Below are 23,602 nucleotides of genomic sequence, written 5' to 3'. Positions count from 1 at the left end.
CAGACCTTGGTTTATCAGGGCAATTCACCCATTTAAAACTATAGATTCAATTATTCACTTCACTCACTAAAATAAAATGCAATTACAAATAAATATAAAAGCCATCAGCTCTAACACAGCAGCTTTATAGAGCACAATTGCTTTTACATTCCATAGCGATTAATGTAATGAGTCTCTGGACTAAAAACACGAATTTAAGAATGTTTAATGCCTCTGAACTTAATTTACCAATAAGGAATGAAATGATGGATTCAACCAGTGACACGTTAGGATACCAATCTCTTTATTATGAAATAAATTCAAAATAAAAAAAGGAGGAACTGTTCATTTTCTGTATGGAAACGTAACCATGTAATATTAAAAATCTTTCAGTTTTGGGAGGGAGAAAAACACGACTCAAGAGGTGCATCCATGAAAGCCTCCTTTACAAGTTCAAATGTTAAACACAGAACGAGACCAAACTAAGTCATCAGAACTAAAAATGTAAAAGCTTTAATCACACAAGAAAAATATATCTGCCTTCACAAATAACATGCATTAAAGAACTCAGAACAGCCAGTGTTGGAGATGAAAAATATAACAATTCATATTGAGTGTTCTTTGAAGATCAAAACGATGTCACAGAGGGCAATGAGTTTTATATTCCAACCAATTGGTACAAAGTTGAATTTATTAGTAGAATTTAACCCAGAAAGAAGGAAAAAAACAGCTTTCATGGTTGGATTGAAATCTCTAAGGCATCATGTTATGTAACCATGAACAGAGATTTAGGCAGGTCACAATGGATGCTTTCCTCTGAGTCTTCATCTTCATCTTCATGTTAGGGGTTTGTCCATTATGTTGGGGGAGGGGGGTAGTACTGGTTGTACTGGGCATACTGGTTGTACTGTCCCCAGGAGTTTTGTCCCCAACCACCGTACTGTTGCTGATGAAGAGGGAAAGAAAAGAGGAAATTACAGCAAATACTAAAAACATTTCAGCATGGTTAAATAAAACATGAACTTAAAGCCAAGGTAAAAGGAGAAATGTCCATTTAGAATCACAATCCTGGTAATATCAACGTATTAAGCAATATATGAAATATAAAAAAAACTCTATTTCCCTGTACTTTATATATAAAAATCCAATCATATTTTCTTCCTGTATTCATAACACGATGTGTGCTTACAGTGTTCATTTTAGCAGCTATCTTTGATTTAGTCTTAAGACAAAAATGGTTATTAGTTTTAGTGACATTTTAGTCCTTTTTATCCTTCATAGTTTTAGTCGACGACAACTCAAAACGTTTTAGTCCAGTTTTGGTTGATGAAAAATCATTACATTTTAGTCAACTTTTAATCAAAAATGTTTTCTCTCTTTAAACTAATTCAGTTAAATACAGGTATCTGAAATTGGAATCAATGTGACATTATCAAGTGTTGAAATTCATAAAGCAACATTTCACTCTTAACACAGTTACGTTTTTTAACGTTACTACTACTCTCAAAAATCTGTGTGCACGCCACTGCAGCGTGTCTGTTAGGCCCCGCCCCCCCCCACACAGACGAGACAGGGAGATCGCTCTTCTGGAGTGAAGAGAGCGGAAATAATGATATCGTAATTCAAAAACGTTGGACGGACAAGACGGACAATTGGGGGAAAATATCCTGCATTATGAATGTCCGATAGTCCACCATTAACACCTTAGTCCCGTCTCGTCAACGAAAGCTAAATATACATTTCGTCATAGTTTTATTATCAAGAATCTATTTTTAGCTCCTCACCGTCTCGTCTTAAAAAAGGTCGTTGACGAACATTTTTCGTCATAGTTTTCGTTGACGAAATTAACAATGGTGCTTACGTACGCTAGCATAAAGTAATTTCAATGATAATATCATGAAATCCATCTATCAATCTGCAACACTTAGCCACAAGGGAGATGTTTGTGGAGCCTTAGTCCTCTGCAGCTCTACCCACAACACAGTGTACCTCGTCAGTCCTTTTTGATCAAAATACATAATTAAAAATGCTCATAATAAGATCTGTAAATGGCCATGCGTGCTTGGAAAACTTGTTTAGAGATCAAATAGAAAACCCACCTGGTACCAGTTGTTGTATGCAGTGTTGTTTGCCGCTGGGTCCGTCGCTGCTGTTGCCGCACCCGTTGAACCGTCCTCCACCCGCTGCCTCTTAGAGTCAGGCTCCTGAGCGCTGGAGACGAAAATGTCAAATTAGTATAATCCCTTGTAAAGCCGTTCTCAAAGAAACAAAGTTTTATGAGTGCATTACCATTGACTGTGATGCAATGACTAATACACTATAAAAGACTTTAATTGATTGCCATTAATCTTGTTCTTGAAGACATGAAAATGTGTTTTTGTGGCCCATCCCTGTTCCCTTATCCACCTGTCATACCCGTTCTCGGCTTTCCTCTTCGCGGGTTCGCTTTCTTTCTGTAGTTTTTGAAGTTCCTCATACGCAGCCCCAAGCCTAAAAGGTGTACGATAAAGAAAAATAGTCGGTATCAAACATGACACCAAAGGAATTTTTTGTAGACATTACTCCTAAAGTAATGAAACTCACACATTGACGTCACTGCCAAAGTCCTCGAGGAACTCAACCTTGCGCTGACAGAAGAGGAGGCGAGACTCCAGGGGCATCTGGCTCTGCAGGGCCCGGTCGAAACAGGCCAAGATCTCAGCCTCATTCTGTGTCACGTCTCCACTGTATTCCAGCTCAAGCAGGTTCAAATAGAGCTTTGGACTTGTCTGTAAAGCCACAAAAGTTTTACTGCGCGTCACACGAAAAGTGCAAAACAGCCATAGTGGAATGTGGTACAATTCACCATTGTTGCATGAGGACTGGAGATTCTCTTGGCATTCCTAGTTTAATTTATTCTACAAGAATATAGCTTAATAGCAGTGTAACCTTTGATTTTCATCAAATGCAAAACTTGCCATTTGGTAGAATTCAAATATAACCTACTCTTGAAAAAGTCACAGATGCATAGAACGTGATTTTTTTTGGGGAAGAAAACACTAACAGTGCAGCAGTAATTCAGAGTAGAGGTTATCCTGGGAGTGTGTTGGTCTGTAGAAACTTGTTTGAACCTTTTACAGGTCTCTACGGAGCACTTTGCCACTTGTGAGCATGTTGATTAATACATACAGCATGCAAGTTAGTTATATTTACTGAATGACTGTTTTTAAGACATAAAACATTGCCATAATGCAATATTTTATGATTTTATAAAAGGTCTAGCTGGCTCTGTAAGTTTCCATGATGACCAGTATGCATCTCACCTGGTCTTTTTCGATAGCATCCAGCAGCACCTTCCTGGCTTTGCTCAGACTTCTCTGCACCTTCATCATCTGCCGGGCCAGCTTCACAGCGTAGAAGGACGTCTCAGTAGCATTCCTCGCAGACTCCATGGCCTCCCTCAACATGGCTTCCGCTTCCTCCAAGTTACCGTGGCGCCGCTCCAGACTCACCCTCCTCAGACGCACCATGGCCAGACCGGGGACTAATGCCTCCAGGGACTTCAGGATGTCACGAGCCTCCTCTACATTACCTGGACCAAGAAAAGCAGAATGCTATCAATACATGTGAAACCATGGAAAATGTTGCCATTAAAAAGTCTGTAATCATAATGTACATATATCAATACCCTCACAGTGTGCGAAAAAAGCACACCTCCCACCGTCCGGGACGTGTTATTTACAATATCGGACAAGTAGATCCTGGAAAGTGACGTTTTTCGCCCTTATTTATTGACAAATTATTGATAAATTCAGCTTACAAGGAAGAACTCATTCGCAAATTGTCCGTGTCCGCCATTGTTGCGGTTTTGCTTGTCGATTCCTAAGGAAATGCATCTTGCCGCTTTCTGTGCTGTTAGACGGGGGCGGGGCGGGACGTGTAGCAGGGTTGGGAAGCAAAACTTGGTTCAGATTACGATAACAATTGTCCGGTCCCGGGATTAATAAGAGTTGTGAGGACAGGAGGAGGAGGCCGAGCCCCGCAGCGCTCTCTCTCTCTCCGTATTAGCTGATCGCTGCACGGTGGAACTCAGCGTTTCTCTCTCTTTCTACACACAGCGGCTCCGCTGCACGTTTAACAGCCTCATCTATGTCAAACTTTATTTTGTTCTCTCTCTAACACGCAATGAAGGTTATTAAGCGTTTTAGCTCCTATGTTGTTAATATTGACCGCCATTTCCTTTATGAAGTAAAGCAGCCTCCCTGTCTGTGTCCTCGCGCTGTCCTCAAATCCCCTGACCCCCAGACTCGGAGGAGCACAGGGATGTCAGTATTGTTTATGAAACAGGGTATAGAAAGTACATTATTGAAATGAAAATACTATTTATTTACTTTCACAAACAGTGAGCAAGTGGGCAGCTGCAGCATGTGTATTGCAGGACATGTGTTGGACACACAGAGTGTGTGGTTGGACTCTGTCCCCCAGGCAGGTTGCAGTGTAACATCAGAGGAGACTGGGCCAATTTACATTCTCAAACTGCACCACTTAGAACCAACTAAACAATTATTTTTATATAATTGTATTCAATAACCGTAACAAAATTAAACCGTATGAAGCTATTTGTAAATAGGAATACAGATTTGACTTAATGTTTTCATAAATATATTTTTCTCCCAGTTTGTCAAGGGACTTATTTTTACCCTCTCAAAGAACCAGACTCGAGCACCGAATAGAACCGGAATCGAAAAGCATAACCGGAATAGTTCAAATCCAAACGATACCCAACCCTATGTGTGATTCAGCGGTGTCGTTAAAAACCATGGGGAAAATGTAAAATGCGATGACCATCGATTCTTCACTTGTCCATTCTGGAAAATTGTCAAACTCACTTGTCCATGGACAAGCACTTTCTAAAAACTTTGTCTTACACTGGCCTCAGATGTAGTTTATTCGTTCCCTTTACAAAGTCCTTGGTGATTTGACAGTTTAATTTGCATGCTTGGTTGAATGAACGTCATTACCTTGCTGCTCCTCGAAGGCAGCCCACAGCAGGTGAATCGCTGGCTTCTTGGGCAAATGGATGGTACACGCTTTCTTGTAGACATGTCTCACACCATCAGTGCTGTAGCCCTCTAGATATTTTGCATACTTGAGACAGCGAGTTGGAAGAAATGCAGGAGAGGACAGAGGAAAAAGAAACAGAGGAGAAAGGCAAAAGAGACAAAACATTTTAAACCTAAAATTTCAGTTGACAGAAGCAGTGAATTTCTTCATTGACAAGATCGTTTTAAGAAATTTTCTGTGTAAACCCATCAGCACCTTCATGGAACCAATTAGATAAGTTTCTGTAAGGTAGTGGGAGACGAAGAAGATGCAACGTAGTAGTTGGCAAATGCTGCAGTCAAATCTTGTGTGGCAAGCTGGCCATCCCCTAATACAACAGATACAGTCACATATCAACGTTACACGCAAAGAGGAGTGCAGGACGATTTACTGTGTCGATGTGATATCATCGTTGGTGGGGAAGTGCAGGGAAGTAGAGGGAGTGAAGGAGAGGTTAAAGGTTGAATTACCTTGGTCCAGAACTCCTCGTAGAGTGCGCAGGCGATGAGGCATCGTTCAAAAAGAACGACCACGCGCTCCGGAGTCCCGTTCTCAATTTCAAAGTCCAGGTACTCCTTCCAGTTGTTCAGCTGGTTCTTCTCTAAGGATTTGACGTGGAAGTAGGGTCTCTTAATCTGAAAATACAAGAGTAAAGCGTTTAGACATTTTCTTCATAACAATGAGATAATATGTAAGAAAAAGTGTCTTCTGCTTCAGAGTTCTGGAGGAAAAGGAACACATACCGCTTCCTCAAAAGCCCAGCGCTTGCTGACTTCATGTTCGTTGTGGTTGGACACTTCCTGCCGAACCTCGTTCACCTTGTGGCGCATGTTCTCGATCTCCGTCACTCTCTACACAAAGACACAAAGAAAAACACCTGGTCAGCACTCCCGTGCATTTGTCACCCAATCACATTCTCCACTTGATGTAGAAACTGCAAGTCTTGGAGCCAAGGGTTTACCATGAGCTTGCCAGAGACAAGAAGCCTGTGGAGAGGGGGGGGGAGGTATGTATGCACCCTGCATATCAGCTTCTGGGTGCAGGTGCTGGGCCTCAGTTGATCCTTTTAGTTTTAGGGCGAGTCCCTGATGCCAACTTGAATCCCCCTGGCATTCATTGGCTTGGCTGCTGACATAAAGACACCTCTTCAAACCTAAACAGAGCTTACTCATCATGGAGAGCAGGCAAGCTCCTGCTAATGCCTGGAGGCGGTGCTACTGTAAATGTGTCTCCCCTGCAGGAGGAAAGTGGATTTTTACCTGAGCAGGGTCTGCAAGGTCCTCGGTGCCGGGTGGTAGGTCATCCTGAGCAGAAGGCTTGTCCTCGCTCTCGCAGATCATCGCCGATAGGCTGGCTTTGGAGAGCTCGAGCCTCATCTGAATGAACTCCTCTTCTGACAAGAAGTGCTTGGGGATGTTGTTTTGTACGTGATCTTTAAACCTGCAAAGATGAAAAAACAGATACACAAGATTAGGCATCAAATAGCGTACATGTAGCAGTAATTACACACATTAAACAGAACCAACTACAGAGAGCTGGTGTTTCTGGAGTATAACAATAAAGCAGATAAATAGAGTTGTTATTCAGATTTCAGTCTACCTCTGGAGGTGCTGGGAATACAGCTGTGTTGGGATGCCCAGGATTCTGTCATAGACGGCGGTGACATTAGCCAGTTTCTCCTGCTCCGTCTCCCAGGTGATGTAGGACTCCCACAGGCGGTCCGAGTGGAAGTCTGTACCGGCAGCAAGCACTGCATGCTCATAAGCACTGATGGTAAGAGAAAAGTTTGTGAATCTTATGCAACTATTTGTCTTTGTATGCCTCAAGTAAAATTCAATCATGAGATTTTTTGTCAATTCTGCGGTCAAAAAAGTCACATAACAGAAGAATGCTGTAAGATCAATGTGTTTGACTTACGCTCGAATGCGTCCCTCTGTTTCTGGGTCACTCAGGTCGGAGTTCTCTTTGATGAAGGTAAGGTAATGCAGCCACAGATCCACACTGAGAGGGATGGCCTGCAAGCCTCTTCTGTATACCTTGAAAGAGACCAGACCAAAAAAAAGCATGTCAACAGTTTGAATGATTTTACTTTATTCATTCAAGTAGCTCTTTGCCCTTTTTTTGATTTGTGTACCAGTTGCTGTTTGCTTCTCTAAAACAACGAAGAGTGAGGAACATCTAGAAAGTCTTCGATAATTGTTCTCTAAAATAATAAAATAAATAAGGCCAATGCCAGAACTGTTCAATTGTCACAAGCCAAATATTTATTACACATAGCAGCACATACAGTAAAACGATAGAAAAGAAAGCAAATAAGTAAAAGTGCCAAATATATCAATATTTACCTCTTCTGCAACCTGTATATTCTCGTGCTTCTTTTCAATATCTGCATACTTCTTCCAGTAGCCATAACAGTAGGGATAGCGTAGGAAGAATATGTCGAATGACTGTCTCACAGCTGGAAGAGCATTCTGCAAGGGAGATGAGCAATAAAAGTAATTGTATTAGTATTTCCCAGGTAGTACGATAATGCTTCTGGTCCATTTTTGTAATGTACTAAGAGAAAATATTAGCATGTCTTCACTTACCTCTTGCTCCACATACTGCAGCAGGTAGACCCAACCATTGAAGTCCTCTGGGCTCTCCTCACATGCTTTAAAGAGTTTTTCAAACTCACTAGGCGGTTCTGGCTCAGGCTCAGCATGAACCGCCGGTTCTTGTGTGGCTTCTTTGGGTTCTTCAAGCTCCATGCCCTCCTCTGTCACCTGTGGTGCCACGCTCGCCTCTGGAGAAGTTAACAAGGAATTATGAAGGGGCATTGAGGCAGAGGAATAATAATTTTTAAAAAACACATTTTTAATACTAAAAAAAGGCAACTGGAGGAATTTTATTTAGAAGGTATCGAGGGTTTTAAATGAAGCTTTACATGCATTTTAACCAGCCAACAGAAACGTGCCTCCTTTTGTGCATGTGCAGTACATAAACAAGGTATATATAAATCGAATCAGATGAATTGCTATAACTTAACACCAGATATTTTGATTACCTTGACTGCTATCCTGAGTAGAAGCTTCTGGCATAACGGTCATCTCCTGGCTGTCTTGATCAGACTCTCCAGAGTCTGCTTTGTGGAATGATGGCTGCTCCGACTCTTCTTCTGGCTGGGGTGGAGGTGGAGGTGGAGGCGGTGGTGGTGGTTGCTCATCTTGGAAAAGCTGAGCACTGGCAATCTGAAACTGCTCCACAGCTTTCTCCACAGATCCCATCTCTGTGGAATCCATCTGCTGATTTGGTTGCTGGTCCTGCACGGGAGCATCCTGGGATTCATCTGAGTCTTCAGGTAAGATGTTGGCGAGTGGGTCAGGAGTAACCTGGTCTGGGGACCAGTCTGCAGTTTGACCTAGAACCGGAAGGTCAGGAAGAAATGCATCCCCATTGCTCTCCATGACAGGGGACTCAGTGTCCAGCATTCCAATAAAAGTGTTGTCTGAGAGGTGCAGGCCTGTAGAGAAGCAGGATGGATCATCACTTGAGAAGCTACATTAAGTTGCTGGTCGCTAACAAATCGTCTACAATCATGAGGTAAACTTGTTTCTGTAATTTAAAAAGGAAAAATACCAGTTTGGGCTTCCTAACTTGAGGATTTCCTCATTGTATATATTTTGTTGTTGTTCTTCGATACTTAATAACATAGATTTTGACTTAACGACTAATTAATTCCGAATTAGGGCAGATTTAAGAAATGGTATCTACGTTAGGTAGATACCCCGTCAGCAGCAGCCGCTGGTGCTACAGGATCCTTCCTTGTTCTAACATTAAAACAGACGGAAGCTTAAGATAAGACCCTTACATACACCTACTAAAAATACTGTAGCCACGTGATCGGCTTCTTAGTTAAATAACCATACGATAAGCTCCTGAATTTAAAAGGCTAACTACCGTGCGTGTTTTCGAAATCGATATGTTAGCTTTAGCCTTGTTTGCTGTTTGAGGCCCTGTTGCAGCCGCGAGTGTTTGGATAGTCAAAGTTCAATCATAAGTTGGGCCTTACTTTAGGTCCTATCTATATCCTGGAATGAACCGCGGTACTGAAGTTACTAAAGGTTATTGTTAGCCTAACACTAACATTTAGTCAGTTTACTACAATGTATAGCTTACCATGGCGATACATGTTGATATAAATTGTACCCAGCAGGGATTGATAACCATACAATTTCATTACCGAATGCTTACTTGAACTACAACGTGCTACGTATTTGCATCCATTTCCAGTTAGTAGTCGGCACCAACGGCTTCTCCACGTTCGCTAGTGAGCTAACGTCGGCAATTTCCCTAGCTACCGTTACCACTAATGGCTAGTATAAGCTGGCCGTTAAGTTTCCACGATTTTAGTCACATTTAACCAATTTTATAAACAAAGATGCGTTTAAGGAGTCTTACCAGTATCTTCCATGAAATGTTGGCCAACCTTAAGGACTTGTGAGCGGTCTTCGAAGTCACTTTATTTATGTCTAACCCACTACGGCCCAGCGCGCTTTGCCCACCATACTTGACTTGGAGGAAGAACCTAGAAAGGTTGTGTGCCCGTGCGCATGCTCAGTTAGGTCTAACCCCGCCCCTATGTGTGTTTGGTTGAGGGTTTGATACATCCTTGTGAAAAAACATTCATGCAACATTTTTGATAAAGTGTACGTGCAAGGTCATGAGATTAAAGAAACAGAAATAGAAAGGGGCACACGTGGTTAACCATATCATATAGGTAGAACAATTACGCCTATAATACAGCAACATGTTATACAGTTGTGAGGGTTGTAGACTGTAGGTAGAATTCAGCATTTTTCAATACTTAACAAGTGTTGCCTTTCCATTATTTAGAAGTACAGTTCTCTTTAGATATCACTTGACTAATATCAGTAGGCCTTTTCATAGTTTTAGTAATTGCACTGTTAATATATTAGCCCTAGCAGTGTACGTTTTACGATAATAGTGTTTATTCATTTTTAATGTTTTCTTAAATGCAAGAAATAGGCTGCTTTCGACATCGTGTGAAACTGAAGTTCCGCCAGCACTACACAACCTCCACGTCACAGTTTAATCGTGCAGGAACGCTTTTGAATGAATTATCAGACATGTCGGGGGAAACCCGGCTGTAAATCCCCTCTCCAGATCATTGTGCCTACTAAATCTTTAGATCTGCTTCATATGTAGAGTCCTATGAGTAAATATTGTAGCAGACGTCATATTAAAGGTGATTTAATACACAATGAAAGCTCAAATGGCGTCAACACTGGGCTAATAATGGACAAGTCTGCAGTTCAGTTGCTTGAAGCGCGCATGCGAAATGGCGTATGGCCCCTTCAGGTTCGGTCGGAAATCCCAAATAAAATTGAGTAGTGCTTGTTTCCCTTGCCCACAGAGTTTTTCAAGCAGACGTTGCACTTTTATGCTGAATAAATAAAGTTAAGTAAAACTTAGCCGTTTACTTATTATTAATTAATACTAACTATAAGCCGGATGACATGTAGTGTCATGCCAAGTGTCAAGCTAGACAGTACCGATGCTGTGTGATGTGTGATCAGGGGCAGATATAGATATTTTTCAACTAAAGACCATTGCAACACTGCTTCAACTTAACATTAAAGCCCTTGGAAACGTAGTATTAAATCAATGCTATCCACAACAGTTAATATTCATGATTAAGAGGCAACATCATAAATTACTCAAAAACTCAAATATTCTACTTCATGAGGACTGTGGCTCACACCCTCTTTTTTGAAGTTGCTTTGCAACCGCTTGCAACCGTCGCCAGTTGCTTTGAACCGCTGCAAAGAGTAGGCCTACATGTATTGAAACAATGACATTTAACCAGATGTATAATATGAGTATTATGAACAGTAATGTAAGGAAAACATTTAAATACAGGAAAGTGAGATATGAATATGTTTAACGTATACAGTATGAACAGTTTGACATGTGAGTAAATGAATACATTATGATACAGTATGAACAGTAAAATATGTCAAGCAGTTACTGTAGGCTGAATAGATATACTTATGTATAGTACAGTTGTAAGTACAAGAAATGGTAATAGTAGAACTCCTTTCAGAATAAATAGCTAGAGGTATGATATGAATAGGATGTAATTTATATCCAATGTACCAGCCTACAGTAGTAGACAGTAGTAGAAAAAAAGGAATACTCTATACAGTATAGTATGGACTGTGGTGTAAAAAGTATGGGTATAAGAGAATAAAGAGCCAACAACACAATAGCTATACTTCTTATAACTGATATTAGTTGCGAATGTTAACATTATTATAACATTCATTTAATTATAATCTGATATAATCACACTAGCATTATAATAGAGATAGTTGAGTAACACTACCTACAAAATATATTAACACACTCCAGGCTTTCATGCAACGCCCTTGTGGTAGAATGTTTTCTTCTGTTTTGAAATGTCTGAGCTATTGCGCAGCCCCTGAACGCAGCAGCAGTGTGTGAGAGCAGCGTAGAGGAAGTGGCGGCTGATCTGGGTCCGCACCTTTTCCGGTAACACAGCACCGCTGTGACTGAAAGGCTGGAGAGAGAGAGGGAGGAAGAGAGACAGTGAGCGGCAAGATCGGGGAGAAACGGCCCGGGGACTGGGGGATGATTGCCGCAGACGTAAGTATAAATCCCGCTCTCTATTTTCTACTCTTTTGTTTCGCTTTTCTATCCGCAGATATAATTATTTTTCGGATTCAAAGTTGTCCTCTGTACTAACACCCCTCCCTTCTCTGGACCGCTCTTGTGTCACACAGGGGGAAGCGAAGAAAGTCGGATGAATCAATGACCTTTTGAACGCTCTTCCTGTGGATGTCCCGGTGCAGAAACGGAACGTGAAGCTAATTTTTGGGCGTGTTTTGATACGAAAAACACTGTGCTTGGAAATCAATCGACTGGAATCGGCTAAGGGCAAGTTTGGACAGCCGGCAGCCAAGGAGGAAGTGGGAACCCCGGGCTTGGACAGGGCCTGATTTATATAGTAAGCTAGGCAACAAAAAAAGCCACTCTGTTTTTCAAATCAAATGAGAGAAAGAAGATTTTTGACCGAGAAGAAACACTTGAAATGTTGATTTTGAAGGAAGTCTAGTTTGAAACAACGGGATGTCATTTTTTCTCCTTACATCGGAGGGCAGTGGATCATGAAAATATATCCCCACCCAATTCTGCGAGGGCTACCCACATACTGCTCCCCTTGAAGTCACCCTCTCAGGTCAGATCATCCAGCTAATTGTAGTCGGTTATCAAACTGCACAAACTTGAGAGTCACCGCCTTTTGAATATTGACACTGTCAGCCCACCGCTGCCATCACGTGGACTTTCAGACACACTGATACTGTAACTTCTCAGTTGTATTGAAAACAACTTTGACTTTGTCCCTCATAAGAGAAGTTTTTTCCCTCCATCAAAGTATTTATGCACGGCAAACAAGATGGGCAAAGTGCTGTCAAAGATCTTTGGCAACAAGGAGATGAGAATATTGATGCTTGGACTTGATGCTGCTGGTAAAACTACCATCCTGTACAAGCTGAAGCTGGGACAGTCGGTCACCACCATCCCCACCGTTGGATTCAACGTGGAGACGGTCACGTATAAGAATGTGAAGTTCAACGTGTGGGATGTGGGGGGGCAAGACAAGATCAGACCACTGTGGAGACATTACTACACAGGCACCCAGGGCCTAATTTTCGTGGTGGACTGCGCCGACAGGGATAGGATCGATGAGGCGAAGCAGGAACTCCACCGAATCATCAACGACCGGGAGATGAGGGACGCCATCATCCTGATCTTCGCCAACAAACAGGACCTTCCAGACGCCATGAAACCCCACGAGATCCAGGAGAAGCTGGGCCTGACCCGGATCAGAGATAGGAATTGGTACGTTCAGCCCTCGTGTGCGACAACAGGGGATGGACTATACGAGGGCCTGACCTGGCTTACCTCAAATTACAAATCTTAATGTTTCTCCATTCACCAGCCTGGACACTTTGAGGCTAATAAAGTAGCCGAGAATGAAAAAAAAAATGCAATCTGAAGCAATTAATACCATGACCTCTCTGCTGAGTGTATATCAAAGAGAGAAGCAATTATATTTTTGTTTTATTTTCCTTTTTTTGATATTGACTTCAATATAACCCCAGATTTCATTTAAACAAAAGACAATTTATTTTTCTGGCTTTATTTTTCTTTATAATCAGTACTGTTTAAATATACAAGACGCTTTCTTTTGAGCTCTTCTTTCGTTCTCCTCTCTTTGTATAATGTCTTTTTAGGGGACTCTTTGGGACACTTTTGCCTATGCTTGACTCTCATTCAGTATTCTCATGACCCAGCTACATATCCAAAGGATGGGAAAAGTCCAGAAATCATTGCCTACATCAGCATATCACTTTCATGGCCCAAACTGCCTCTGTAATTTGTAAGAATGTGTATTCTGGATATTTTTGGACCTCAAGAAAAAACAAAACAGTTTTCATAATTGATTGTACTGGGATGCTTGAGGAGATGTGTTTGTTCTTATTTCCTGTGCAGTGATCACATCCATCATGTCTACTGTGGCGGCCTGTTTGAAAGACACTATGTGGACGCTGGATATTCACACACACTCACACTGTGATATGGATATATATTTTTGTTGTTTCAAGGTCTGAATTCGTTACCACCAGTCTCATTTCTGCCTCTTGTGTTTCACCCAGAGCTTCCATTACTGTCGAGTATTTGTAGTTTCAGCTGCCTTCAGGAGCGACCCGGGTTACAGGTGCCCCAAAATCAAGACAGCGGCAGAAGGTTTTCTCAAATGTTGAGTTTGCACTTTGGGACGGGGGGGTTGGTAACCAGTTAGCTGGCTGTTCACATTTCAGACAACTGACTTTTGGACCCCAGCAAATGTTAACGATATTCCCAACCCCCCTCCACCTCCAATGTAGGTGCTTAGTGTCTTGAACCCTCTTTTCTTTTTACCCATCATCCTCTGCCTGTACACTTAAGTTCCTGCATCTATCTGTTAAAATTCCAAAAGATACTGCGCTATTTTGATTGTGTTCCCTTTCTCTTTTGCTATGCTGTTGAAATAATAAAAAAATATATCCAGATCAGTACGAAAATGTGATGCCTTTTTCTATAAGCAGCTGCAGCCGTTAGAAGCAAAAGTCATATTTAACTTCTGAAAAAGTGTAACTCATAAAGGAGGAAGTGAGAGTTCAGGGCGTTAGAATTGTTCAAAGGACAAAGTGAAGGGAGCCTAGGCCCGTTAGCTTTCTGCACTTGCATGTGTGACTCACTGGCTGTGAATAAATGATGTGTTCTCTAGTTTCCGAGTTTTGATTGTCGGGTAAAGCGTGCTTAAAGTATCCCTTTGTCCAGCGGGGAGCTGACTCCTCTCATGGCTTTTGATATTTTCTAACAGAGGAGAGTAATGTGGAGTTGTCCGAACTCCTGAACCATGTAAAGGGTAAAAATCAAGAAGCTTGAACTTTTCAGTAGGGTACGTGAGGACACTTAGTATGTACTTGGTAATGGTACAAAATGCATATTTTAAGGTGCTAATAAAAGCAGGAAACTACACAATTCTCACAAACCATGCTCTATAACATTATGATAAATATATCTTACATTGTTGTAAGAATTTGTCCTTAGAAAGAGTGAAATTGGGTCACAGAGAATGTAACGAGAGCGGTGTCGTGCTTTATTCTTGTGTTTCACTGAGGTTTAGGGTGACAGCCTAAAAGACCGTCTTGGTTTCTTTCTAATTCGCCATAAGGGACAGACCACTTAATGTATATTGCAACTGAGAGTTGTACATGTTCCTAAACTGTAAGAAGAATCAAAATACCGTTTAATACTTCCTATCTCTTAACACACGTCTAAAGAGGCAGGTGTGAATTGTGGGTAGTGACATCTCTGTGAAGTCAGGAAACGCTTGAAATAGGAAAATAGTTATGTAAATCGGTGGGTGTATGGGTTGTTGTCTCGTGGAAAGCAAGAACAGTGACAGTATAAGTGTCAGGTTGATCTATAAAGATACACAGGTCAAAGACTAATTCCAAGTGCAGGTTATTTCTCTATTCCGGAAAGTGCTAAGCAGTAGCAGCACAGTTATCACTCTCCAATTTTCTGAAAATGTCACATTTTGAAGGTATTGCATATTTCTCCCAATATGTTACTCTAGCAATGTCCAGGAGAAACTGAGTCAATGAATTCCTGTTACAGGAATGCCTGCTCTCTATCTCAGTATTTGCTCTGTTTGCTCATGGTGTTTGTTCTGTTAGCTGGTGAATTGAAGTTTGACCTGTTGCTCGGTTAAAGCAGTATCGTGCATGTGACGTGTCCAGCCTGAAGGACAGGGACAGGTACACTGAGATAGACACACAAATACCACAGCCTATACATCTCTCCGGAAACTGCTCACTTTCCAGTACATCTTTTGGAAATGTGAAGCATCACTAACAGGAATTTCCTGCATTTTCAGAACATGCTATTGTATTGAAATCTCCTTATTTGAACAGTCGAGGGCAGCGCCTCTGCTGTGTCAAGTATGATCTTGTTTGCTTATACTTTTCAATTCATGGCTTCCATTGTGGATGTGGACATTCCAAAGTGAAATCTACAAACGGTTTTTCGTGTCTCAGGAGAGGAAATATGGAAAGGCAGAGAGCCGTTTGAAAAGAACTCCTGATGTTGCGTCAGCGGCGCGCCAGTGAATCATGCTGCACATGTCAGAGGCTTTTTGTGCAGCTGTCACTGCACTAAGCAGCAGATGCACTGCACACACATTGGCTGGTGTCACTGGCTGTCAGGCTCACCTGTAGCCCAGTTAAAGGACACCATTTACAATACAATACAATACAACTTTATTTATAAAGCACTTTAAACCTCCAGACCAAAGTGCTGTACAGGCAAATAAATAAAACAAAGCATACAAAAAAGTAACACAGCTCAGCTCACACACCATAAAACAAGTACAAGTAAAAACAAAAAACAATTTAAATGCAAAAAAGCAACACTCCAAAGATGTTGAAACGCCAAGTGTTAAAACGCTAAGGAGAAGAGGTGGGTTTTAAGAAGCGATTTAAAAGCAGGCAGTGTGGCAGGCAGGCAGTGTCTGATCTCCAGGGGCAGAGTGTTCCACAGTTTGGGAAGCGCTACAGAGAAGCAACGGTCCCCTCTGATCTTTGACCTGGTTTTAGGCACATTCAGGAGCAGTTGGTCCGCTGACCTGAGAGGGCGTTTCGGCGTGTAATGCTGTAGCAGTTCAGCCAGGTATGGTGGGGTCATGCCATTTAGGGATTTAAAAGTAAATAAAATAATTTTAAAATGGATCTTATAATAAATTGGCAGCCAGTGGAGAGAAGCTAATTTAGAAGATTGTCACTCCTACTTAAGGTGCGTTTCTGTCAAGAAAAAAACCTGTCACTCAGACTTCAGTGCTAGCAGAGAAGTTGCACTAATTTTGCTTTGAAAGTTGCCCGTAGTTCCCCTGAAACCTCATTGATACAATGACACATTTCTTTCAGTTCCTCATCATCATCAGTCACATCAGAAGTGATTCACTTCAAATGTGTTTCCTGTGACATGCCTCCCTGTAAAAGCTTACTACGGAAGTGTTAGATTTGAATGAAAGCCCGAGCAGACCTGCTGATTTTTTTTTCGTGTTAAGCTTTAGCCCCGAGCACTGCCATTGTATGTCGCCGGGTGGGGGTGGACTTGACTATTGTACGCCTCTTTGAAGGGGGTGGTTTCGAAAACAATACTTTTAAATGGAACTCATTGGCAGTTCCTCTGTCATGTGTTTACTCAGGCGTTCCTCTTTGATTTTAATCTCATTTCAGTTCTTCAATCAGCTAACCAGGACACCGTTACATAAAGATATTTCAACATGAAGCTGATTTTAAATCAAGTAAAATATGACATAAAAACCTCTAACATTTATTTGCGGGAGTATACCTGAACTAGATGTTAATTATTTGAGTAAATACATTGTGTACATGAATGCAGTACAAGCACTGATTGTGTTGATGTCACTACAACCCCACATACACTCATGTACTGAGATATAGAGTTGAATAATCACACTTTTCAACGTTGCTTTCCTCACACCTCAGGCAGTCGCTGTCTGCCCACAGTTGTTTCCATAGCACTGGGGAGTTTAGAGATGGTATTCTCACTTTACTTGAAGAGTCGGAGGCTAAGTGAAGCTCTCGATGAGGGTGTCAGCCTCAAGATTGTTCTCATTCGGTTTGTACAAATGTGCTTAAGAGTTTCCTCGGCTGGTGTAGATATGCACAGAATCTGCAAGTGAAGGCGTAGACACAACAACAGTAATGAATAGGGATGTAACGATACCAAAAACTCACGGTACGATAATATCGCGATAACAAGTCCACGGTACGGTATTTATCGCGATATTGACTAATAAAGGGAAGAAGAAAAACAATTCTGAATTTTTTTTTCAATAAAACATTTTTTTACTCGGAAAATGTTTTTTTATTACATAATAAATCTGATTTTTACAGCATTTTTGTAGGATAGCAGTATTTTAAAGTGTCAAAAACAAAGTGACAGTAACAGACTGGAACAAGAAAACCAGTGTTTTTGTACCTACTAGTACTACCAAACAAAGTAAGCATTTTCTTTATGCCACTGCATCTCACAAATAAACAAGGACATTTAATAATCAGACCCTGCAATAAAATAAATCAAGTTTCACTTTAGTTTTTCAAGTAACTCAACTCAAACTCACTAGTCACTCACTCAGCATCATCAGACAGGTTTTTAGGCATATGAGAATGTCCACATTTCCAGGTATTTATAAGCTGGGATGTTTGGGCATTTACAATATCCCCTGCTCTGGAAAAAACTCTCTCACTTGGTACTGATGTTGCTGGGACACCAGTGGTCGCGTTAACCGAATATTTTATTTAACAATGACGGAAAAATCTGAAAGCAGTCTGTCATTTTGACAGATTAGAACAAACTCGGAACCGCGCCAACGTTTTCCCGCAGCCAGGCTCTGGTATTATTCCGTGTTATGCATGCCCTCCAAAAGGAAATGATATAGTTTCCAAACCGTACTTTGCCGTACAGATCAATACATGTCTGGGAGGTCTTGCTTTACGCTGTGCACGTCCCGCGAGGTGCATGCACACACGGCATAACACCGCCCCCCCCCCCTGTAACCTACTTGCTGCCATGTTAGACAGGTCTCTCTTGAAAAAGAGATCAATGATCTCAATGGGACCACCTGGTTAAATAAAGGTTTTTAAAAAAAAAAATTTAAAAGTTAATTTTTTTTTTTTTTAAATCGCGGTAGATTTTGTCAGTCTCACCACGGTATTGGGAAGTTTATTTACCGCGATACCGCGATATTCGGTATATCGTTACATCCCTAGTAATGAATGTTGGGTACCACTTTACAATAAGACTACCCTTATACAGGGTTTACGAATAGTTTGTAATTCATTTATTAATTAGGTTGTGAACACTTTATAAATCATTAATAAGCTTTTATAAGACATGAGATAAACAGGGCTGCTTGCCAAATAGTGAGCCCACATGTATCTGTACTGCTAAGCCTTTTCTTTTTAATGACTGATTTTAAATGCCATTTTCTTAATGTCTTTCATTTTTTGTAAAGCACTTTGCCTTGTGTTGAAAAGTGCTATATAAATAAACTTGCCTTACCTTGCCTTACCTTGCCTTATATTGGCTACTAGCTTACTTCATGTTCTTCATCAGCCAGCATCCTTGGTATCTGTTGTTCACTGAGTTGATTCTCGCTAAGTAGCCAATAAGGCTTAGTCATCTTGCCAAATAGTGAGCCTGTGTTGATATATGAAAACGATGTTAGAACTGGTTTATTAATGGTTCTTAATGATTAATAAAGTGTTTACAACCTAATTAGTAACCTAATTATAAACCCTTCATCATCCTTTATAAGGGTAGTCTTATTGTAAAGTGGTACCGAATGTAAAACTTCACATTATATGAATTATTTCATTATTTGGGATCAAATTAAATAGTTTGACACTTTGGGTTATATGCTTATTTGTGTTTTGCTTACCAGTACGGAGAGTTAAAAAAGGTCTTGTATCTGTTATTTAAATATGAAGCTAGCTAAGTCAAGAGCAACAGATCGGTCCAAAATTGTAACGATTCAGATGTTATGTCACGTTTTTAGTTTTGTATGTCTTGTATTGGGTTTATTTTGCTTTTCGGTTCTCCCTGTCATGTTTTCCTCCTTGTGTATTTTCTGGTCCCTCTCCCTGTGTTTTTCCTCCCTGTCGTTAGTTTCCCTGGTGTGTCTAATTGTCTGAGTGTGTTCACCTGTCGCCCTTGTGTTTCTCCTCCCCTGCCCGGCTGTTTCTCGTCTCGTGATTACCCCTCCCTGTATTTAGTCTTGTCTCTTCCTCAGTGTTGGTTCGTCTTTTGTTTGTGACCGAGTTCACCGGTGAGTGTTCCGTTTTGTACAAGTTATTATTTTATCCTTTAAATAAAGGCAATGTCAGTGTAATCTGCATTTGGGTCCTGCTTGCTTCACCCACCGTAACAGTATAATCGTAACAAAAATGTGGCCAATTCCTCTTTAGCTCACCACATTATCACCAACACATTATATATAGCTCTTATAATTTCACACCAAATACAAATATACGAGCACTTCCTCCTGGTGTCTCCACTGGTGGCTGCTACCAAGATATAATCCAATAAATAACCCCACAAATTGGCAAATTGTCATTACACTTCGGTTGTGACAAATAAACAAATTATAAAAAGTGGTATTCTTTTCCCCTTCTAACTTTTTGCGAAAACGTGATTAAGTGTATTTCAAGGACTGTTGAATTGGAATGTCCTAAGAAAAGTGTCCATGACAAGTTAATTCTAAATATGTATAGATTATCCAACTCAACACCCCTCCCCTGCCTTTTCTTTATCAAACCAATTCTTCTTCAGCACATCAAGGATACAATTCACGCTTTGGTTTTCAATCTTCTTCAAAAACAACTGTCTTTTGATTGAATGATTATCTTCACAGGCATTTCCTTTCCAACAACGTCCACTATTGTCACACACAGAGGGACGTTAGGACTAGCTGGATGGGCCCAAGCTACAGCTCAAAAAGTTTCAATGTCTCGGTTGTCATGGAGCCCGTTTAAACAGTGTCGTAAAAGCAGCTTGCAGCATGACATTCAGCTTTTAGACAGTTGTACGCTCCTCAGAATGTGTCGCACATTGCATTTCCCCTCGTCTTTGGACAATGTGCTAATAATTACAGGGAGCCCGAGGCCTGTGCTTGCATTTGGCGGAGAAGTTATGCAGTGGGAGGGATGTGTTTAGCAGTAATGACTCAGACTCACAGATGTAATTAATGGAGGCTGTGAAATGAAAGCATTGTTTTTCGACATCATTCAAATAGAAACCGCTTATTTTCCAACATCTTGAAAAAAAGAGCAGGTGGAGAGATCTAATGTTTGCATAAAGCAGGGAAACAGATTTTTCTATTATCTTTATTAGGTTTTACAATGTATTTAATCTACACTTTAAATGTCCTCGATGCAATTGTGATCGATTCTATTATTTGAGTCTTGTCTGTGCCATAATTTCAAAACATCTTCTAACAGATGACTTGGGGCCCTGTTGCTGAAACTATTTGAAACTAAAGGGTCAGATAGTTAAGACCTTTCCCAAGGCCATTCCCATGTGAAACATACTGTATTGCATGTATCCACCCTTTGTTTCTGATATGCTCCAAAGGTACTTCCATTGGCCATGCTTTACTTTTTCACAATTTTTCTTTAAAATCGAGCCAGTAGTTGTTCTGTAATGCTGCTGATAGACAAACAAACTACCATTCCAACAGACCTTTGAGATATGTATTAAAAAACAGGAAGATACATGATTCTCTTACTACAGAGGTACTCTTCCTCTATAAAGACCTCATGGGTAAATTTTGATTTGTGTTTTCATTTTTGACAGGAAGTGACATATTCTGCAACCTTCCTGTGTGATGATACATGGCACACCAGAGCAACAGATGGACACTGAGATAATAAAAAAAACAATGAACAGGGTAGTAGAAAAAGTAAAATAGTTTTGTCTGCTTGGGTCTCAAAGACAACCACACAGGGTTCAACCAATGTTATTCTGAGGTTGATCATTAAACAGTGCTGTACTTACCTGGACAGATTATCTGTTATAAAGCAGGGACATCATGCATTATTTAAGCAGAAACCATGACCGCCTTTAGTAGGAGTTGGACCAAGAATAGTGGAAAGAACATGGTTTAAAACTCTGTTTATCTCTCAGAAAGTCATCCTCTGTTGCTTCATTTTTAGTTGAAATAACAAAATCAGCAAGTGCAACTTAAATTCTTCAAAAGCCTCTGTAATAAAATCTGTTGAATCAGGTCAAAGGCTGCCATTCACTAGTTGTGTAATTATTAGTAGGTCGGCTGTGGAATAGTGTCAACATGAACAGGGTGAGCCAATTACTCTTAAATGTCTCTGTCTTTCCCCTCTGGTGCCTGTTGGCAACCACCCATACAAACACAGAAATAAAGTCACAATTACAACTTTCATCCCTAAATAACACACAACACTAAATCCCAAAATAACCCACCACACACAGCCTCCCCGACGGCTCTTACTAATGACCTGTCTGAGGAGCCATCTGCTTTTGTGTAAGGCACTCAGCTGTGTGTGTAGCCTATAGTGCTCAGGTCATGTACATGTAGGTTGTTGGCAGGTGCTCCAAGGAGCTCAATGATTTGTGAAGGGACTCTTTGTGCTGAAAGCAATCAGAGAAGAACATCTTAGTTTACTAGCCAGTGTTTAAGCTGAGCTGCAGTCTAACTAAAAGGCATCAGAATTCATTATTTGCTGGGACAATGTTTCCTGTTTCTCAAAATACTAGTTGATTTAAGTGGTAATGATGGTTCTAGTTGCAGTGATCCCATTTATTCAGCTCTGGACTGAAAATAAACCTGTAGCCATCAAGACTCCAAAATGCAAAGAGCTCCCAGTCATGGCTGCATGGCTAACCGAGCTAACAGGTAAGCAGCGGTTAGCAGTTAGCGTTACTTAAGCAACTGGTTAACCTATATGTCCATCAGGATACTCCGTACATCAGCGGGAATTGGGGCAAAGCAGCCGGAGGGCATGACAGGACAAACTAGAAAACAAATTTAAAATATATTATCCAGTTTCAGCTAAATCAATTTAGCTCCATAAAGCAGTATTCACTCCCCCTGGGGAATTCTACAACCCGCTCACAAGAGTTACATAGTGTGAGAAACTGCCTTTGGGGCCCCGAGTGGGAATAACAGAGACACCATTCTCCCTATTACAAGTCAGTGTAGCATCAAAATGATATTGAATTCATTTTTAAAGGTTAAAGCTGCATATAGTTGCTTTAATTTAAAAACTGGAATACATCAACCATGCAATGCCTAACCAACTGACTACAAAGGTTAATCGTTCACATGTGCAGCAATTTTTTGGTTTATACAGTATCTGACTTTGATTTGGCTCAAAAGTCATTTTTATGGTCATTGAATGACTTCCTTTATCTCCTGCTTCTCACATGATCTTTACTCGTCTTGCTGAATTACTGGCTTAAAAGCAATATTTATTTTTTTGCATTTAAAGTGCCCCAAACATCAGCACACGTTTCAGGACTATTAAAATCAAAACAATTTTAACTCTACTGCATAACTGTAGTTATAATGTTCAGTATACACAATTGGTCCTAATGCCATCCATTTTTGGTGTTTTGCAACAAACCTGCTTGTGTATGTAATTAGTCTTCCCTGTAGGAAGCCAAAATCACTAGTGGAGCCTGTAGTGTCCGAGAACGGGAATATGCTGAGCCATCTGCAGTATCATGCCTGCTCTATAGGAGTCTGCCTCCTCGAGTACAGGGAGTACAGTTTCTCACACAGACAGACACACACCCAGTAGGCATGTGCACTCGTGCATCACAGGTAGCACACTGTCTCTTTGTTGCAACCTCATGCACTTACCCTAGCACACAGTGAGGCTTATAAAATATAGTTCATGGCATGATTTCATTCTTTGTATTAAAGTGATTCAATTACTATTGTTTCTCTGTTTGGCATGTTTTATATCAAAAAGTCATAGGTTTTGCTTAACAAGTCCTTCTAAGCTTCAAATAAACAGGGTAACTAAATGACAGAAATACCTTTTCTTTGTTTGCTTTTGTCTCTATGGCAACACTGACAAAGACTCAGCAGCATGTGGCTGAAGCACATCTAAGTGGTCAAATTGACTGTCGTATCTCCCATCCCTTACTTACCATTCTTCTGCCTTATATCTTTTAAATCAGTGTCAACTAAATCCAGATCAAGGAAGTTGGCCTTGAGGCATCTTTGCGTCACTGATACTCTGACATTCATGTCACGTTTTTCATAAACTCCTTCTGAACATGTGTTCATTTTGCACAGACAAAAAATAAAACCAACCATATCAGCTGTGGCATT

At 40.8% G+C, this 23,602-nt stretch overlaps 2 protein-coding genes across 3 annotated transcripts; one reads left to right on the top strand and one right to left on the bottom strand.

Annotated features, from left to right (window-relative positions):
• Positions 1–266: 266 nt before the first annotated feature.
• Positions 267–9,661, bottom strand: prpf39 (PRP39 pre-mRNA processing factor 39 homolog (yeast)). 2 transcript variants are annotated; one of them, XM_079646259.1, is made up of 15 exons: positions 9,502–9,661; positions 8,108–8,563; positions 7,650–7,846; positions 7,407–7,532; positions 6,979–7,097; positions 6,661–6,828; positions 6,321–6,501; positions 5,805–5,912; positions 5,532–5,696; positions 4,980–5,106; positions 3,282–3,550; positions 2,563–2,747; positions 2,386–2,469; positions 2,079–2,190; positions 267–925 (listed from the first exon to the last, which is right to left on the bottom strand). In XM_079646259.1, exons 1-15 carry the CDS (start codon positions 9,512–9,514, stop codon positions 836–838), a joined length of 2,400 nt encoding a protein of 799 aa, XP_079502385.1. In that variant the 5' UTR covers positions 9,515–9,661; the 3' UTR covers positions 267–835. The 2 variants fall into 2 exon arrangements, with proteins under 2 accessions (XP_079502385.1, XP_079502386.1); XM_079646260.1 differs by having other exon boundaries at positions 2,395–2,469.
• Positions 8,527–14,418, top strand: arf6a (ADP-ribosylation factor 6a). Its single transcript, XM_079646265.1, has 3 exons — positions 8,527–8,643; positions 11,543–11,730; positions 11,868–14,418. Exon 3 carries the CDS (start codon positions 12,542–12,544, stop codon positions 13,067–13,069), a length of 528 nt encoding a protein of 175 aa, XP_079502391.1. The 5' UTR covers positions 8,527–8,643; positions 11,543–11,730; positions 11,868–12,541; the 3' UTR covers positions 13,070–14,418.
• The last annotated feature ends 9,184 nt before the right edge of the window (positions 14,419–23,602 follow it).

The sequence above is a fragment of the Notothenia rossii genome (assembly GCF_949606895.1).
Source record: "Notothenia rossii genome assembly, chromosome: 8".
Taxonomy (NCBI): domain Eukaryota; kingdom Metazoa; phylum Chordata; class Actinopteri; order Perciformes; family Nototheniidae; genus Notothenia; species Notothenia rossii.
Note: the sequence above shows the minus strand (reverse complement) of the source record. Positions and strands in the feature narration are given on the sequence as shown.

What these genes read in the sequence shown, in the direction of transcription:
- prpf39 (XM_079646259.1), bottom strand. An exon ending in ACAGAGGGACGCATTCGAGC is followed by an intron (nt 6,829 to 6,978) that starts GTAAGTCAAACA and finishes TCTTACCATCAG; the next exon opens with TGCTTATGAGCATGCAGTGC. An exon ending in CATACAACAACTGGTACCAG is followed by an intron (nt 926 to 2,078) that starts GTGGGTTTTCTA and finishes CCTCTTCATCAG; the next exon opens with CAACAGTACGGTGGTTGGGG.
- arf6a (XM_079646265.1), top strand. Translation starts at nt 12,542, where the DNA reads ATGGGCAAAGTGCTGTCAAAGATCTTTGGCAACAAGGAGATGAGAATA.